Source organism: Leuciscus leuciscus (assembly GCF_965113295.1).
Source record: "Leuciscus leuciscus genome assembly, chromosome: 1".
Lineage (NCBI taxonomy): Eukaryota > Metazoa > Chordata > Actinopteri > Cypriniformes > Leuciscidae > Leuciscus > Leuciscus leuciscus.
In genome coordinates this window covers 54,751,247-54,770,412 of record NC_138725.1, presented here as the reverse complement: position 1 = coordinate 54,770,412, position 19,166 = coordinate 54,751,247, and the positions used below count along the sequence as shown (strand labels likewise).

General features: G+C 38.2%; 1 protein-coding gene across 1 annotated transcript in view; it reads right to left on the bottom strand.

Moving 5' to 3' along the window:
• The window catches only part of gsg1l (gsg1-like), a 29,862-nt gene extending 14,906 nt beyond the window's left edge, over positions 1–14,956 (bottom strand). The window contains exons 1-3 of the mRNA XM_082143370.1: positions 14,390–14,956; positions 4,311–4,358; positions 221–373 (exon numbers count right to left, since the gene is read on the bottom strand). Of these exons, the coding sequence (XP_081999496.1) occupies positions 221–373; positions 4,311–4,358; positions 14,390–14,678 (490 nt within the window). The 5' untranslated portion in view covers positions 14,679–14,956. The remainder of the gene's footprint in view (positions 1–220; positions 374–4,310; positions 4,359–14,389) is intronic.
• Between the last annotated feature and the right edge of the window lie 4,210 nt (positions 14,957–19,166).

The following is a 19,166-nucleotide window of genomic DNA, read 5'->3' as shown; positions in this document are numbered from 1 at the left end:
AAAATCACTATACTTGAAAATGACAGATTTTGAATGATTACATTTCAGCAGGGAGCCAGGGACTAACAAAAAACATTTTCTATTATCCCCATCATATGTGACTGTGGTGAGACCAAACAGAAAAACAAGGCTGTGTGTCTTTGTATAGATGATAAATGTAATGAAGTAATGCGCAATTAGTTTCTCTAAGTGTGAGTTGGGGACAAGGGTGCAGGCCTACCTGACAGCACGGTGAAGACTGCGGCGAAGGCGTTCAGTTTGAGTCCATCGATCACATTACTGGAGTGAAAAAGCTCCAGGCACATCAGACTGAAGCCAACGACCAGCAGCATGATGTATAGCACCTCAGACACAACTGACAGCCAAAGGACACCTGCAATACACACACGCACACTGGTGAGCAAAGCGCTCTGCTGTTCCCCCATTCTCTCTGTCATTATTCACACGGTCTGATTCAAGTGGAAATTTAACAACTCGCCCCCTGCATATAAAATGGACATGCATTGGGTACATTCCTGCATAGTTCTTTACATTGAGTTTAATTTGCAAAGTGCAGATAGGTGCTTTGAGTTCACTAAGTAAAAAGCGTATTATATGAGCATTATCTATAATATCTATATGAGCATTATCTATAATAACTGCTCCATGAAAGAACACATTACAAATCTAGTTTAAACCTGACAGTAGTTTCAGCATTTTGAAAAATGTAAAACAATGAAACTATATGACTTAAAATGAATAAATTTCGCAAGTTATAAAGTCAGAATTGTGAGATATAAACTCGCAATTGCAAGAAAAATGTTAGAATTGCGAGCCAATAGAATTGTGAGATATAAACTTGCAATTGCAAGAAAAATGTTAGAATTGCAAGTTATAATCTTTTTTTTCTCGCAATTGCGAGATATAAACTCGCAATTCTGACTTTATATCTCGCAATTCTAAAAATGTTCTCGCAATTGTGAGTTTATATCTCACAATTCTGACTTTATAACTCACAATTGCGACTTTCTATCACATAACTATAACGATCATCTGACTCATAATCATTACGATCCTCTGACTCAAGCCTTCTCGTTGTCCCTCGGCATCGCCTATCAATGGGGGGCAGCTCATTCAGTGTTGTTGCACCCAAATATGGAACTCTCTCCCCTGATCACTCTGTTGTATTAATACTATTTCTGAATTTAAAACTATGCTCAAAACTCACTTATTTTCTGAATGTTACTATTCTTAAGTTGTATTACATTTCATTGTGTCTGTTTGTATTCTGCTGTATGCTGCCACCATCTACATAATTCTCCTTTACTGTACTTTTACTCTCATCTACCTGCTGTTGTTTTGTTTGTTATCATTGTCCATTGCCATTATTGTTGCTTGTTCATTGTAAAGCGTCCTTGAGCCCTGGAAAGGCGCTATATAAATAAAATGTATTATTAATTCTGAAAAAAGGTCCGAATTGTGAGATAAAAAAAAAAGCACCAGACAGTAACTGCAACTTTTTATCTCACAATTCTGACTTTTTTTTCATTTGACAAGGATGACGTTACTTGTCACCTCAACAAAATTATGTTGTGACCATGACATTTTATCAAAATTCCCATGAGGTAACATGATATTCCCACTAATTAATATCTCATGTCCCCTCCTTGTCACCGTACCTAATATTTATGAACTGTGATTATTTTTTTGTTTGTTTTTTCAGGATTCAATCTTTACTGTCACTTGTTTTGATCAATTAAATACAATCCTCGCTGAATAAAAGTGTTAATTTCTTTAATCTGAACGCAGGTGGTGAGTGATTAAAGCATCTTAACCTGAAAAATGACGGCACATATTAATGTCTGGAGTTTTTGTCTTCAAGAGTTCAAACATATCGGGCACCTTTGAAGGTCTAAATCTTAAAAAGCAATCTTTACTGTCACTTGTTTTGATCAATTAAATACATCCTTGCTGAATAAAGGTGTTTATTTCTTTAATCTGAACCCAAAGTTTTGAAACTACTGAAAAAAAAATATATAATAATTAGAAAAATGCAAAATAGAAGCACTTGGACTGTAATGGTGCTGTATACTCCAAAGAGGAGTAAACACATGAGTTCTTACTAGAAGTCGGCTTTCTCATTAGTGTTAAATATATTAAACTTGACATGACAGCAACATCTGCCATTTGAAAAACAAACTGCACTCGTGTCTCAAAAGGATGTTTAATCTTTATTTATTTCATTTTATTTTTATGTATTTTTGAGAGATTAGGGAAGCATCTAGTATCTATCAGACTGACTCAAGGGTGTTTGCATAATAGCAATCAGCTCCTTCTAATTAGCAGAATTCCCAATCGCCCCGGAGCTTCCTCAGAGGACTCGGTGAGAAAGCAGGAGTTGTTTTGTTCTGAGATCATAATGCTATTTTGCTTACTTTCAACGTTCGGAGTCTTGTCTGCTGCTACACCTGTGCTACCCATTATCCACTGTGAAATTTGGCTTCGTTTGGGGTTTCCCGACACATTCTCTCACACACATTGTAAATAAAAGATGACAGACTTTGAGAAACACAGGTGGTGAGTGATTAAAGCATCGTAACCTGAAAAATGACGGCATTATTCAATATTAATGTCTGGAGTGTTTTGTCTTCAAGAGTTCAAACACATCGGGGCACCTTTGAAAGTCTAACCTACATTTTTCAGAGGCGAATATAAACAGTGTGTCAATTTTCTCGAGGGCTCCTTGAGGCAGAGAAAAGCATTGTTTGAAGGCTTGATATCGTCACTGTGAGAGGATAGAGATAGAAGCACTAAATCTTCTGTCGACCTGAGCATATTCAGTAGTGATAAATCAAATTTCTCATTCAAATTTTTGCACAAACAGTTCTTGACAAGCTTCCGTACAAGACAACACTTAGAGGGATGAATCTGAAAACACTTCAATCAAAATGCACTTCCATCACTCTTCGGCTGATTCCACAAATATCGGCAGCTTTGTATCAAACATGATTATCACTGGAGGCCTTGAGAGTCAGTCATGACTTAAAAACCGGAGTCTAAAGAGCAATGAGCAATTGTGTAGTTTGTCTTGCAAATATTCTCCCCTGAAACTGTGGCAGATGTAATTTGCAAGCTAAATTCATTTTCCTTTTTGATTGCGGAGTAGTATCTCCAGAATTGTTCAAGGCGAGATATATTATGCAGTATGCAAATAAAATTCCATATTCAAAATGATATTTCCCCTCTGAAGGCTTTGCCACCGTGAAAAATGTCCACAAAAGACTGCGTTTAAAATATATTTTAGTTAAGGAACGCGTAACGTTATCATGTAACTTTAAAGAAAACAAAAATTTGTTGACACGCTTTGGTTTGTGAATGTTTTTTCAACTACAAACCCTGTTGACATTTAGAAAATAACAATCTCACCGTTTAATTTGTTTGCTAACATGTGTCCAACAGTGGACACACAATCATCACATTAGAATTGTTATCTGTCATACACAGCGTAATTTCCATCATGTCTCAAATTGTGTATTGTGTTTAACAGCATTCTGTGGTGATTTTTTTTATTTTTTTTTTATTTTTTTTTACATTTGTTTAAAAAAGGGCCACTCACCTTCTTTTTTTTTAATTACTACGCAATTTGGAAATGATGCACTAAAAAGTCTGTTCACAAGTGACGTTTCCTTTTACTTTTCTTTGTTTCAATCCAGTTTAAAATATTTATAATGGATTTTCATACTTTTAAGATTAAAGCTCTTGGTCTTCTTTGACAAGAATAAAAGTATAAATTATAGATAAAATGCATTTGAATAGTATAAAAGAAATTTTCAAGTTTTGATGTGACCTTCATATAACAAAAAGAAAAAAGTTGAAATCTTGATTAACCCCTGGCACATAAGTGGCTGCTGAAGAAAGACCCTCACACTCTACTAAAAGTGATATTGCATATGGAAATATGGTAAAAGGCCGCAAATCTGTCTGTAAGACACACACACACACACACACACACACACACACACATATATATATATATATATATATATATATATATATATATATATATATATATATATAATATATTATATTTTATTTAATGGCTAATGTTTTTTTCTTAACAATTGCAAAACTTAAAGCACATAAGCTTTACTGGACTGGACGATGTGAACATTTACTCAAACATTCATACTTTAGCTAATGTACCACACACAAAGCATGCATCAAATAATAATGCAGGGATGCTCCAAGGCAGAGATAAGAGATCTGTCATAGGTTTCAGTGTGTCCTGTTGGACAAGCCTCAACGGCACTCTAATGACAACCATTACTCACCTCTCTCAGATGCCGGGGCCAGATCAATAAAACTTCTGCATTTCTCACCTGGAAAGACACAAAACAACCAAAAAGTTAACATCTGTGCTCTACAAGCTCTTTTTTGTGAACCACGAGTCAGAGAGCTCAACTTCATCTTTACAGTGGCACATAAGTGGCTGCTGAAGAAAGACCCCCACACTCTACTAAAAAGTGATATTGCATATGGAAATATGCTACAGTGCTGTTTTCCAGTGATAAGTCTGCTTCCCTCTGGATGAATCCATCACTTGAATTTTTTGTCTAAAGAGATTGTAATGTTTCTTAGTGTTAACCTCTACGTGTCATTTCGGTATCAGGCATTTTTGATTACGCAAACTAAGCATTTTTGCACACTTGCTGCTTAATGCCATGTTACATTTGTAGCATACAACATGCTTTTCCTGTAAATATAGTGATCATATAAATGTGTAGAAAGTCAGAATGTCTGTGGTCTAACCAAAATAACTGTTTTAATTAAAATTGTCCTATGTGTCTCTGGGCTAGAACATAAAAAGTTTTTGGTGCATCCTCCTAAATTGTACTTTTAATTAAACTGGTGAGGATAATTTGAGGCTGAAGGCTATTTATAAAAAAAAAACTTTAGTCTGCAACTTTCAATGATAATCTTGCCTGTGGAGGGATGAATGAAGATGCTTAGCTGTGCCTTAAGGACAGAGGTCAAATAGAAGTGAGAGATTATCTAAAGTAGCATGGTAATATAAAGACAACAACATATTAAAGTTTGCACATAAAACATTTAAAAGAAACAATTTCATATGGTAAGGCATTTTCCTTTTTAGCTATGTGGCTCAATGTGCCCCAGTTCAAAGAATAGGGCTACATTAAATATATTGGCAGTAGCACTACTGCACAAGTCTGCAGACACAACACTCATAATTCCAGGCTTGTCAGACTCAACAAAACTTTATGTACTCTGTCTTTTACATTACAGACCACACAGGCCTTTCAAAGTTTTATTACCTTCAGAAATCAAAATTTAAAGTAGCATTTAAAACTTGGCTAAAGTACAAAAGCAGTTCAAATAAATGGCAATAAATTGCACCCCCAAACACTGCCAGAATGAATGAGATTTTTGAATGTTCAATCATTAAAATATCCCATGTAGTTCCTTAGAAACCTGCTCTATAGTGACAGCAGAAGTGAAGAAATAAATCAGACAGGGGCCACACATACACAATGTAATGTTTCAGGACTGACTACACATTTAGATGAGGGAGTCCACAAAATTATCGTTCTGTGTGTGTATGGAACACGACTCACTCCAGAAACTGTGACTCAATGATCTGGTGTCTCACATGTTTGGTATCCGCTATTATTCTGATAATATTACAGTGACAAAAGATTCATTATGTTCAGCAATTGTAACTAAAGCGCAGTTGACGGACGCGTCGTGATGTCTTGTTTATGCTCGTAAAGGCTGGTTCACAGAGCGTGCCCTTGCAGTGTTGCCATGCCCACTTATTATAAGTGTTTTGGGATTGTTGGTTAAAGTCCCATGAAATCAAAATAGATTTTTTTTATTTAAAATAAATATGTTCGCCTTAAGGTTATCTATAACCCTCTACCGCACGCATTATGATAAACCTATAGAAAAAAATATTTTGACTCTTTTTCTTTTCTTAGAATGGCTTAACTTGAAGTGCTTGGAAAAAAATATTATTTTAAGGTACTTTATGATATGTTGCCATACGGCAACAACATACAATAGTGGACATTTTGTGAAAAAAAAAATTGCCATTTAAATTAGATTTTTTTTCCATAATACAAATCCCTTGGCAGTCCTTAAAGGGATACTTCATCGTTTAGCATTAAGCTTTGTATCCGTAGAAACCCGGTAGTATTTTCTAATGACCGTGCTTTCCTCCCTCATGTCCCCGAGACGAGAGATTTCTGTATTGTGTGTCTGGAAAAAAACTCAGATGATGCAAAAATAATAATTTTTAGTCATCAGAGGCTTTTTTGGCCAGAGGCTAGAGACTACAGCCAGTAGTAGGAACTAGTTCTGCATGTTTTCAACCCGCCCATAGGGGGTGGGATCTCACGATAAAACAGCGTCTTTTCAGTTTCGAGTCAACTAGTAGCTTAGTTGTATCATTTCTTCAGATACTGCCCTCTGTAACCGGTAGGCGTGGCTTGGGAGTGCCGTTGTAGGTCAGCGAAGCAAGTGCATTCTGGGAGTTGTTGTCTTTCATCCACATGAGCCAAAAATACATTCTCTGGCTTTTCTCAGTCTAGAAGGCACCAACTTCTAAAATAATTTCACATTTCTACTACATAAATGACCCAATTTAAATACACATTCATCTTTCCAGCGGTGAAATATCCCTTTAACATATGACTAATCAACATAATATCACTAGCATTAGTTATTGTTACAGCTTAACAGATTTCAGCTGACCTTTCTAGCTAGCTAAACTATTGCAATAATGTCATTTCACTATTGCACAGTGTTGCCGCTTGGCAACACAGACATTTGATTGATTTACCAAAAACGAATTTCATAAAAACTTTTTTGAGTGGTGAATATGCCATCATAACTTACCTGAGGTGAGATTTTTTTGTGTATGTGATATGGGCTGGTCCTTGTTTGTTACATTGTTGCTTGTTTTAGTTTGCTTTCAGCAACTACCATAGACAGTATAAGAAATGGACAGAGTCATCTCATTGGAACTCAATTGAGGCAAGTGAAGCCCATTTTCAGCGATTTTTTAGGACTTCCGTTCCTGACGCGCAGACTCAAACTGAGCTTGACGACGTAGATGTGACGTGAGCAACCCGTCTGTCTTCTAGTGGCTGTGGCATGAGAAATCTGAATCATTCCCTTCCGAATCTTGCAGAGACGGAGATAGTGAGTAGGAGGTGTCCATGAGCTAGGAGCAGGAGAAACTTTTGCTAGGTATTCTGATTAATTATTTTGTCATTTTGCCTCCACGTCTCCCCGATTGCCCGCGAGCTTCTCCTCCCGTCAATACGGTAATCTCTCTACTGTGCGACAGAGAGTCGCGTGGTTATGACGCAATCGTTAGCCTACTTTTACAAAAACTGTTTTTACGGGGCCATAACGTAAGCTACAAGGTAATGGAGCATTTTATACATTGTCGTGTTTCTTTAGAAATAAATAATGGACAAATGGAGTCTTTAAACGCCTCAGATGTAAAGTTATTCGCTGTCAAAGTGACGCCAAAATGAATGGGAGTCAATGGGATGCTAACAGCAGGTGAAGTTCTGCTACAAGATGGTGGCACGCGGCCGGCTTCAACTTCCGGTCGACTTCCTTCCCGCTTGGCAACTACCGACAAGAGACGGCAGTCTGTCAGAAATCGTGCCACAGAAAAAAACTGCATGTCATGTGACTTAACCAAAGCACATCATTGGCTAAACTAAGGTCTTCTCATTCCAACAAAAAAACACGAGAATGTTTTCTTAAAGAGACAGTGGCAAGGAAATGAACGCAAAGAGTATGTTGCCATATGGCCACACCATGCGGTAGAAGGATAAGCTAGTGTGCTCCATTACAATGCCAAAATTCATTTTAGATTTAAGATAGAAGATAAAAGCATTCAAAACTTAGTCTCTCACTTCCACCAAAATGGATCAACGATTCTGATGACATCACTCTGCACCCTGCACCAGTTTACCCTGGATTGAGCCATTACACGGCTTTAATGTAAATGTAGGTAAATGTAACGTTATGTGGCTTTGTTCTCCAGCTGTTTTATTGACCTCTTTCTGTGGTTGAAAAACACTGATTGATCAATATTATGTATGAGGCATTTACATTTTGATAAGTTGTACTGTATCTTTCAACATACCTATTATTGTTTATTCGTGTTTATTTACTATTAACTAGAAGTAAAGAGAGATGATCTTTTCACATGGCACTTGAACTGAGGCGCTACAGCGATCTGTCACATTTAAAAGCGCCAAAACGGTATTTATTGTTTGAATTTCGTAATAAAATTGACAGAATTTGAGAGTTGAGAATTAGTTTCATATCAAAAGTAACCTGCTCTGTCTTGTCTGTCGGTGTCAGTGTCCTCTTTGCTTCGCGATTTATCTCTGCGTGAGAAAATGGATGTGTGGCGTGAGAGCGTGTGAAAAGTGTTAATTGCGTGAGTCTCACGCTGAATGAATGAGAGTTGGCAGCTCTGCTGCACTTCAGCTAATCGTCAGATTTTCTGTCCAATCATATGCTTCCTAGAATCTGAAGCATCCTGTCCCCGGCACTATAAATACGTAGATTCTGAAGCTGTGGCTGAAATCAGTCACTTGTTCACACAATTATTTTCTATATGGTGAACACAAAACGTATCGGACCCATTTTAATTCTACACAGAATGCTGTATTTTAAAGCGATATGGAGGAGATTAGGAGGAGAAACGGCTTGACCGACTCGGTATTAGAAACATCACTGACGAGTAGAAGAGATAATACCAAAATAAATTACACACTTTTCAAACTACACATTCTCAGCATAACTATTACTTTTTTTTACCTTATTGTTCAAACTATGATTACGTTTTGCTTTAGTTACAGTTTCATATTAAATCTAAATCTATTAGACTGTGGCTGTCATAAGTTGTCAAATGCGGCTTTACTGAGCTCAACAGCCAAGCTGAGATATAAACAAAATGCTATTGGCTATTTAAAAAAGAGGAGGAGCTACTCAACATGTCTTCCTGTTTCAGTGGAAATTACGTAAGCACATTGAACAATGCTGCACATTATAAGGCACTTCAGTGGGCCTTTAACCTGGAGAACCAACGGGGTCAAATTTGGCCGCTATTAATTGCTGCTACCCAAAATTAACCAAAAAAATTTAAATTGTCAAATTTAACTTCAAAAGCCCGAAGTGCCACTTCTGACCCCTGCATAGAGACACCTAGTGGATGAATATTGCACTCACAAGTGCCAGAGTGGTAGTAACAAGATGGCTGACCACATGCTGTTTTGTTGAGCTGGAAACCTACCCAAACAAAATCGTATTCTCAGCAAACCAGCGGTTGGTAAAATTGTGTATTTTTTGTTAATCTATTTAGTATTAGCTTGCAGAATGCCTAGAAGTACGTTTTAAATTCTTTTTGGATAAATTAGCGACTCTGAGCTAGTTCAAAAAACGATGGGCCAAAAATGACCCTCTGGGTGTATGGGTTAAAAAAATGTCGGGTCAAAAATGACCCTTTGGTTCTTTGAGTGACTTTGATGGAGAATGGTGACAGTCCTGTATTTGGCTAAAGCCTTGAAATAATTTCATTTGTATAATATATTTTAATAAGTTACCTCAGTAGTACAGGGCCAGAGACTAATAAAGTAGTATATCTTTTCAGGGAGTATGGCCGCTCCCTTTTCAGGACAGGGAAAGCAACAGAGAAAGATCACTGTTAGACAAGTATTGGAGCAACTAGAATTTGATGATAGTGACTTTGGCCCTGAATTGGACAGCGATAGCGATTCTGATGAATTGTTTCAACCGCATGAAAGTGATGGTGGTGAATCTTCTGCCCAAGACAGTGACTCGTCCAATGACTCGTCCAGTGATGAAGATGTGCCGTTTGCCGAGACTGCTAGCCCACAGATCGAGCCAAATCGTGCCGCAAAAACTTACAGTTGGCGAAAGAAAGGCTTTGAGTTGCCTGACGTGAACTTTCAAGGTGAACAGGTTGAGTCGTACCAGGATGGCATGATACGCCTAAAGCCCAAAGGGTCAAATTTGGCCCTAATCCTAAATTAGGGAATAAAGGGTTCAAATTGAAAAAGTGGATATTTTGGTGTTCAGTGAACTTATAGCAGTAATTTAATGCATAGTTCATAATTTTCCAAAGAAGAAAAGGGTTCTTGGGTTCTCCAGGGATATGCTTGGCTCATAAAGTGATTGCGTTTACGGAGTTATTAAAGTGAGCAGGTGCTGATTATTTTCAGCATAAAGCATTTTGATTCATTTCGTTCTTTTATGGGCTTGTTTTTGTTCGCTGTTTTTCTAGCAAGATCTGGCAACAGGAATGAGTCAAGATCGTACCGCTTTCCCTGTAATTTCTTGCACCTCACACACAGAAGAGAGAAACATCTCAAACGCATGTTAAAATACGTGATTAACAACTAGTTGTTCAGTTCGGACCCGTACACACAGAATTAGTAAATGTGGTTGTCAGTACCTGCATTTTTTGGGGAGTTAATTTGGTTGTAGAATGCGGTTGTCACTCCCCTAAATGACTGAAGTGTGTGTGTACACAACAGGATTAAGCCCTAAAAGGTGAACTGACAACCGAATTTATAGCTGCAGTGTGTACATGGCCTGAAAGTAGTTCAGAATGTGACTGATCACACATTAGGTTGCCATTGAACATGACAGGGTGTCATATTCTGGATTTCATATTCTGCACCTTCTAAGTGCACTTCTTTTCTCATTACGTCTCCCCTAAGCTTTTTTTCCTCAGTAAATAAGGTCCCTGGAGGGAGTTTAATCCTTCTGCCTGGCAGATAAGTGGCCCATAGTAACCTCTCCTCAATTTGAATAACGGAATCTCACGGCACCTGGAGAAATGCATTAACCGATTCCAAAACTGGCCGATGGTGCAAGAACATGAGTAATTGAATTTCTAGTGGATTTTATTTCACCAGTTAGGTGAGGCACTTGTGGTAATCATTTCACTTATATCAATGACATGGAATGTCTACAATGATTCATTCTAGTCCCATTTTTGGATACAGACCTACTCGTCACGCACAAATGTGAATAAAGCTGTTTTATACCTTAAAGGGCACCTATTATGCAAAATTCACTTTTACATGGGGTTTGAACATAAATGTGTGTTGGCAGTGTGTGTACACAACCACCCTATAATGATAAAAATCCACCCAGTGCTTTTTATAAAATCCCCATAAATCATAAGCACTGTCTCAGAACAAGCCGTTCTCAGATTCGGGGCAATGTGATGTCACTTTGCACAGGCCCCACCCACGACTGTTGATTGACACTGCAGTTTGAGCATAGACCCGCCCTGAGTGAGCTGGACACAGAGTCTGCCATTGTTTCGACGCTGGAGCAGCTGTAGACAAGAATGTCTCCTAAGCGATTGAGGTGTTTTGTTGTTGGATCTAAGAATGAACATAGCAGTCTTAATTTACTCTCGTTGTTACTCGAGGATGGATCAGTAGGCTACAACTGTTCGTGATCAACCTTACAGTCTCCAGAGCGACAGGCCTTATGTTACTGATCACGGCAGAAATTAAAGTGAGAGAGCGCTCTTTATGATAGCTCATCGAGTCGTTTTACGGATATAAAGTTTACCAGTTTATTAAGCACCCACTGAAAAGGTGTGTATATATTTGTTTACTGTTAGTTGTAACCATACCTGTCAACACCCCGGGAGTCTCCCGTATTTCACACCCATCTCCCGCCCCCCTCCCGTTTTGCTATTTCTCCCGTGAAACTCCCGTAATTTGTATGGCCCAAACTGCGTTATATGAATAATCCCCGATCTCATCCCAAGTCGTCATATACTGACGCTTTTGACATTTCGTCTACATCGAATGCACATGGCACCCTTTAGCGTCAATATGAGACGCAGATAGATATGGGCCAGAAGGCGCCTCCTAGCGGTCTAACCCTAACCCTACCCCAGACCTAAACCTACCTATAACCGAACAAAGCTCTGTGCGTCTCATATTGACGCTAAAGGGTGCCATGTGCGTTCGATGTAGACGAAATGTCAAAAGCGTCAGTATATGACGACTTGGGATGAGAATGCGTTGCAGCAATCACATCAATATATTATTCCAAGGTTGTCCAGTTACCAGGTCTTGTACGCATCCTACTCACTCCAGGTTGATTTTTGTTGGGTATTTTGAGCTAAAACTTCACATACACACTCTGGGGATATCAAAGACTTATTTTACATCTTGTGAAAAGGGGCATAATAGGTGCATCAATATTATGCCCTATTATATAGCATCAATGTAATGTCAAAAATTCATAATTGAAGAAATCTACTGAATCTATATGCTTTTAACAGCTAATCTCTGGCACGGTGTGATGCAGTCATATTACATACATATTGAGTATGCAATTCCTTAATGCCTACCCTGGGGAATCAGAATGACATGGGCTGACTCACTCATTATGGATTTAAAAGCTGTAATCATCTTCATTCAATCCATTCCTGTTCTTCCAGTTTTCCATATGATTAAAGACCCCTGGCTTTTGATCTGCTTCTAATGTGTTTAATCTGGTATCTGAGGTTGAGGGTAATTGCATCGGCAATGAGAGTGAATGATTTGATGGCCATTAGCATTATTATATGGTGTACTGATCAGGCAATGGGCAAAGAGAAGAGATCTTCAAGTATGATTTATTAATTAGCACTCTACATTTTCATGCTCTCTATGTGGCTTTGCCACTCCTCCGCCTGAACAAGTTCTCGGACGTTTCAGTGTTAAATCGGGGCATTAGTCAGAATGGTCACTTCATAAAACTTTACAGTTATTGATGTTTATGCCGTTAAACTGCTTCTGCATTTTAATATAAGGGGCTCAAAACATCATACAATATATTTTGGCTTTTGTTTAATTTCTTGCTTTCTTGTGCTTCTGCCCTGATAAAAAGTGTAGGTAAGATAATGAATGCACAAATGTAATAGGTATACCAATAGGTATAACTGAATATGTTAATGATGATGATAAATCATCATGCAGAGATTAAGCTGAGCTATACTTGTGTGGATGTGTGATGAGTTTTCAGCACAAAGCCTGTCTGACACTGTCAGATTAATCATAAATCCCATTGATCACTAGATAGAAAAGGGTGTCAACAACAACACTGACAAAAAAACAAAAATCTAGTCACATAACTGAATCCTCATCAGCGTAACACACACTGACCTTCCCTCATTCCCCTGAAAATGTCTGTTGGATTAAATTGAATCCAATACTGAACTTTCTGTTTACGTCTGTCTATTGAAGACATTATGTCAGAGTGTCTGTGAGACAACATATGACTTTGAACCTGATAGCCCCGATCTTGGATTTAGCTGTTGATCACAATTTTTTTTTCAACATGTCCTTAAGAATGAATGAATAAACATTTTCTTTTGGAAAACAAAGAGCTTTTTCTTACATTAATAATAGTATTTGATTATGTGTATAAGTAAGGTAAAGATATTTACACTTTTTTTAATCTCATAGTTTATTTGGGTATTCATTTGCTGATGTTATCTCATGCTGTAATATTTACCATAAATATAAAATATTATAATGAAAGCCAATTTAATTAAATGTGAAAGCAAAAGACAAAGTGACATTTCATGTTTTATTCCTTTAGCAGGATATCCTTTAATCTTGGTGTATGTTCACTAACCAATAACTCCTGCTGTTCTACAGTAGATTTCGTGACAAAACTTTTATTAGTCTGAGATTAGAAAAAACATTGCAGGGTCCTTTAAAAATAGGAGGCTGTCCAAGAGCTGCTTATTTCACTGTATTCCATGGGGAATGTGGTTATCTAATGGTGCCTTTACCAAGTTCTTCAAAACTCATTGAGAGTTAAGTAAATCCAGACAGATGTTTCCAAAGCTGTTGGCGCACAATCATTCCCCGCCAATCCACTGCGCAACACATTCACACTGCTTTACACACGGCTTTGAAGTTTCCACACAGTGCAAAAACACTCTCTCATATAATTGTATTATACTGTATAATTATAATAATAATAATAATACTGTATAATTTAATTTATGATCTTATTAATGAATGCTAATTGGTGTTAATTGACAGATATCATCAAAATCAGGAGGTTAACTTAATATAATGCACTTTTCAACTGGTTGTAGCTACTTGACATTCGTTTACACAGTTTAGGAATAAATGTCAAACTAGGCTACTTTAACCTGCTACAGACAGACAAATGTGGGAATATTTTATCAAAGTTTATGACGTATACAGCCTAAAACACAGAGTTACAGACAAATAAACAAAACAATAAAAACCATCGCGTCACTGAATACCGTTAGGATTAGCTTTAAACTTTAAAATGTAACTCTTACCTCCTCCATGGATATTCTCTTCACACGAATACCAGATGCCCGTGTGAAAATGCCTAAAGAGAAAGCGATCGTCACCCGTTTCCCAACTATAGTGAACTTTACTCGGGTCTGTCTCGTTCACCCCATAGTCAATACAATTATGCCGTCTTTCCTTACTGCAGTTGGGTTTGGGGACTCTCTGAGTCCCTTCGCACCAGTAGGTCGTGATGAACGCCGTCGTTGAGAATAAGAGTGCCAGAAGATTTAACCCCACAGACAGCAGAGCACGGCATTTTCGAGTGGTCTTCATAGTCCTATACGAAGTGGCTCACACACTTGAATGAGCTTCAACCCGGGCTGAAAAAGCTTGATTTGTGTGAGGAAAGCGCAGCGGTTGCGCTCACCTCACCTCACCTCTGCTCACCGGCCCGAAATGACAGTGACAGGTTCGATCTTCACACATATAAAATGAGCGTCACTCCTCTGATGCTCGCAGGTGGATCCATTCGCATGGAGACAGACGTGACTCAAGTAAGAAAGATCTCCGAGGCTTCTTAGAGGCAGACACTTACGCTGCCAACTGTTGTGATCCCTCTCTCTCTCTCTCTCTCTCTCTCTCTCTCTCTCTCTCTCTCTCTCTCTCTCTCTCTCTCTCTCTCTCTCTCTGCGCGCGTCACCCTCTCCCCTATTCTTTTTCTTTTGGTTACCTATTTTGTAAGACTTATGGGTCAATGACGAAGTGTGCAAATTGTAAATTGGGGGGGGGGGGGGGGGGTATATATATATATATGTGTGTGTGTGTGTGTATAAAAATGTATTAATCTATAAAAAATGTTGTGTATATTTATTTCGTTCTATGCACTTATTTAAATGCATACTAAAATTCCAAAATGCATAGAAATATTACAAAAACAGACGATTTTTGAAATCTGTCCTTTTTATCATCTTGCATAATTTGTTATTGACTCGTAATTATAGCCACATAAAGCATTCAATATTTTTTTAGCCAGACTTAATGGCTATTTACCCTATAAGAGCTTTAAATTCTTGTATAGAGCCAAAATCAGCTTTTTTTTAATTTAAACACAGACCTCTGTCTCAGAAAGACCACTCACAACGAGAATGCATCACATATAATTTTATAGTACCTCCTTAATCAATACAATGGTGTATGAGTTGCACTCTGCTAAAGGGTGAAATATCTCTCAGGGATCAGGCTTGTTGTATTGTAAACATTATGTCTTAGCAACATTGTGTAGTCTATACAACAGGAATCAAATTTCATTTCTGGAAATAAACCTGTCATAACTGTGACTCTTTATATGGGTGCTTTGCATTTATAGACAGAGATGTCATGGTCATAATAAACAATTGGCTATAATTTAAAGCATACAAACTTTCATCATGTCAAGCATGTTGAGTGTGTGCGTGTGTGTGTGTGTGTGTGTGTGTGTGTGTGTGTGTGTGTGTGTGTGTGTGTGTGTGTGTGTGTGTGTGTGTGTGTGTGTGTGTGTGTGTGTGTGTGTGTGTGTGTGTGTGTACTTGTACAACTATCTTTGTGAGAACCAGTTTGAGTTTTAGACCATTGGAGTGAGGACAAAGAGAGTAAAGTGAGGACATTTTGGCCGGTCCTCACTTTCTGAGACCCCTTTAAAGGCCTGTTTGAGGGTCAAGACTTGGTTTTAGGGATAAGGTTATAATTAGGTTAATAGGTTTAGGGTAAGGGTTCGGGTTCGGGTTAGGCACTTAGTTGTGATGGGTGTAAGCCCGTCTATTGGTCCAATGGGGGTTTCCAATAATACGGGGAAGGTTTCTCTGCGTATTATTTGTCTTTCCTTTTCGCAACACAACAAGATTAAATGCAATATATTTTCTCACATGTAATAACTCGTTTCATCTGACTCCATAAATGAAAAAGATTTTAATGATATTTGTGCATTATTAAAGTGAATGAATATTTGATTATTCTTTTAAACTCTGATTATATTTACCCGCTTAGATCAGGAAACTGTATTGCTTCGAGTTCCTTACCAGGTCTCCGGCACAATTTGGTCAGTCCCGAAGATCAAAAACAGAGGTAGTTGGCTAAATATCTAAGATTTGCCGTAATTCCCACGCGCACAATCGAAGATATATTCATATAGCCCCCTTGGATGCCCCTCAGGAACTTAATTCAATTGTTTACTTTAGAAGAGTTTTTTGACCACCATTTAAAGACGTTAGTCGATCAACTTTACCTTTCTTAAAAATGGCTTTGTTTGGCCAAGCTCGTGGCTTGTTCCACGTACACTTATCTTAAGTAACATTAAATTAGAACAGAGGTCATCAGACGCGTCCAAGCTAGATTGATCAACCAGCATCTGCTGATTCTAGACGGACAAACTCATCTCCTCATCCAAGCACACTTGTTCTCTGAAATCGGTTATTAGTCGTCACTAATCTCTGACGCAACCTTGTGGAAATATACGGATCGGTTAATCTATTTGGGGAAAACAAGTCTCAGAGTCGTTCAGAATAAAATCAAACGTTTACAATTTATTGACCAGGTAATGAAGCAATAATTCAAAATCCAATTCATAAGAATAAAATCATCAGTTAAGCATGACAATTCAGAAATAGAGGAATTTGTAGAAATTATTACCTGGCAACAAAAATTACACACAGCGGTTGTGTGGGAAGTCACCCTACAGACTCCTTGAACTTTTCTGCACCTTTTCCTTATATACCCAGATAATTCAATATTCTCACCAAATGGTGGCGTCTGTCATTATAATTAGATTTTGGTTCCCTATTGAGGGATTCACACTGTGAGATCAGAATTTGTACTTGAATGGGTTCTTGTTTTACACACAGGAGGTATAGTCTGAATGGAAGATCTGGGGGAGGGAAACACCTTTTAGAGACACATCACTTTTCTCATATTTTATAACTTCTTTTAGCTTTTCATTATGGTTGGGAGAATGAGACCATTTTACCAGGCGCACTGAGACGCTTTAAATTATATCAAACATGCATAGATACTTCTTGTACATACTTAACATTGCATAGGTTTTCAGTGTATTTCAGGTGAGGAGGAGAAGGGGGATGAAGGGGAGATAGTGTGTGTGAAGTGTGAACTGCACTGTGTGCTGTGTCTCGAAAGTTCCTGTTACATATGCAGAAGATAGTTCAAGTGTTAATTCTCAGGAGGGCCTTTTGTTTCATCGAGGGGTCGATCAGACATACTGGCACCAGGATAAGGTTAGGGTGAGATTAAGAGGGTTAGAACTTCTGATATGACTCATCATCTTCCTTAGGGTGGAGAGTGTGGCCCAGCTGTCAGTTAATGTTTTCTTCGTGGCAGGAGGTTACAAAGCCTGGCCCTGATGTGTTGCACAGTCAACTTGACATTCATGAAAGAATTCTCATCGTCATGAAATACCATTCCTACCCCACACACATTTAGCAGAAGGCTTGAAATCCATATTTCTGTCATCTTATACCCTAGCGCCCCTTAATCGTTGGAATTCAACAATAAATTATGTGTGTCTGTCTTGAGATATCTGAGCACAAGAAAACTTTAACATATTTATCCCTGTGCTGAGATGAGATGGGAAACAACAAAGGAGACCTTCTTTATGAGCCATAGCAAATTGAGCTTAACACGCTGACAAACAGGCAGGTGGTAGGCCTATAGCTTTGCTTCTCCGGCTGTCATTTCAAATTAAATTTTGCTCAGTCATGCCTTCAGATCCCACTAAAACACACTCGACAAACAAGATCTGCAGCAGCAAGGGATGCTCTGCGTGCTCGTCGAACACTTGATACAATGTGACATTGACATCCACCATTCTGACCATGGAGCTTGTCAACCAGATTTGATCTCTTTTCAGAACCATTTTGGTGTTGCCGGCTTAATAAAAACAGACTGTGTCTTGTTCTGTGTATTCATTCAAACCCCTCCCTTTTGGTTCTGAGGTTTGCTGAGTTAATATTGCCGCAAACCATACTGTCTGGACGGCAATATTATGTAAGACCATGTCACCGCCAGTCTCTTCCATTGCGCCTCAATTTGTGCACAACGGCCAATGAAATGATGTTTGCTGTGAAAGTAATCTAGGAATCTATTCCACAGTCAGGAGTCATTTTCGAAATACCACTTCCATCAAATATGTATTGCATAAACTGGAAAAGTCCATTATTTTGAGAGGTTAATGATATTTATGCAAATTGGAATGTGATGGATTTGGACAAAAGGATGATAACCAGGGTTATGTGTAGAGGCCTGGTCATTCCAGTTTCAATAAAGAAACTTGTACAAGAGCTGACCAGATTGGGCTCTTGGTTAGAAGGCAGCCTAAAGTCATGTTTTTGCAGGCATTTCTGATATATGTTATGGTTTCCTCCAATATTTCTTTCAGAAGTTTAGCAAGCAGACACAGTCAGACCTGTTTAAGTCAGTTTACATCTTAATTGTGCTACATTATGCAGTCTCTGTGTGCTATATATTCAGTTTATTAATAGGTGGGGAAGACTAATTCATATTCTGTTCATACAAATGCAGACGGTCTCCCCAGGTAGTTCCAAGAATTGCTGTGATTAACCTAACAGCATGATCTTTTCCTCCTCTCATCTCCTCGTTCCTGACCATTAATGCATTAACGACTCTTGAACTCAGACACAAACTGTTAAGTTCACTCTGTGAGTCTCTATTGATTTCTAAGATACCTTGGATCTGGTACATCACATGGTTGTTATGATGTTAGCAGAGGTCTATGATAGCTTACTTATGATACAGTTTTTATCATTTAGTTTTTCC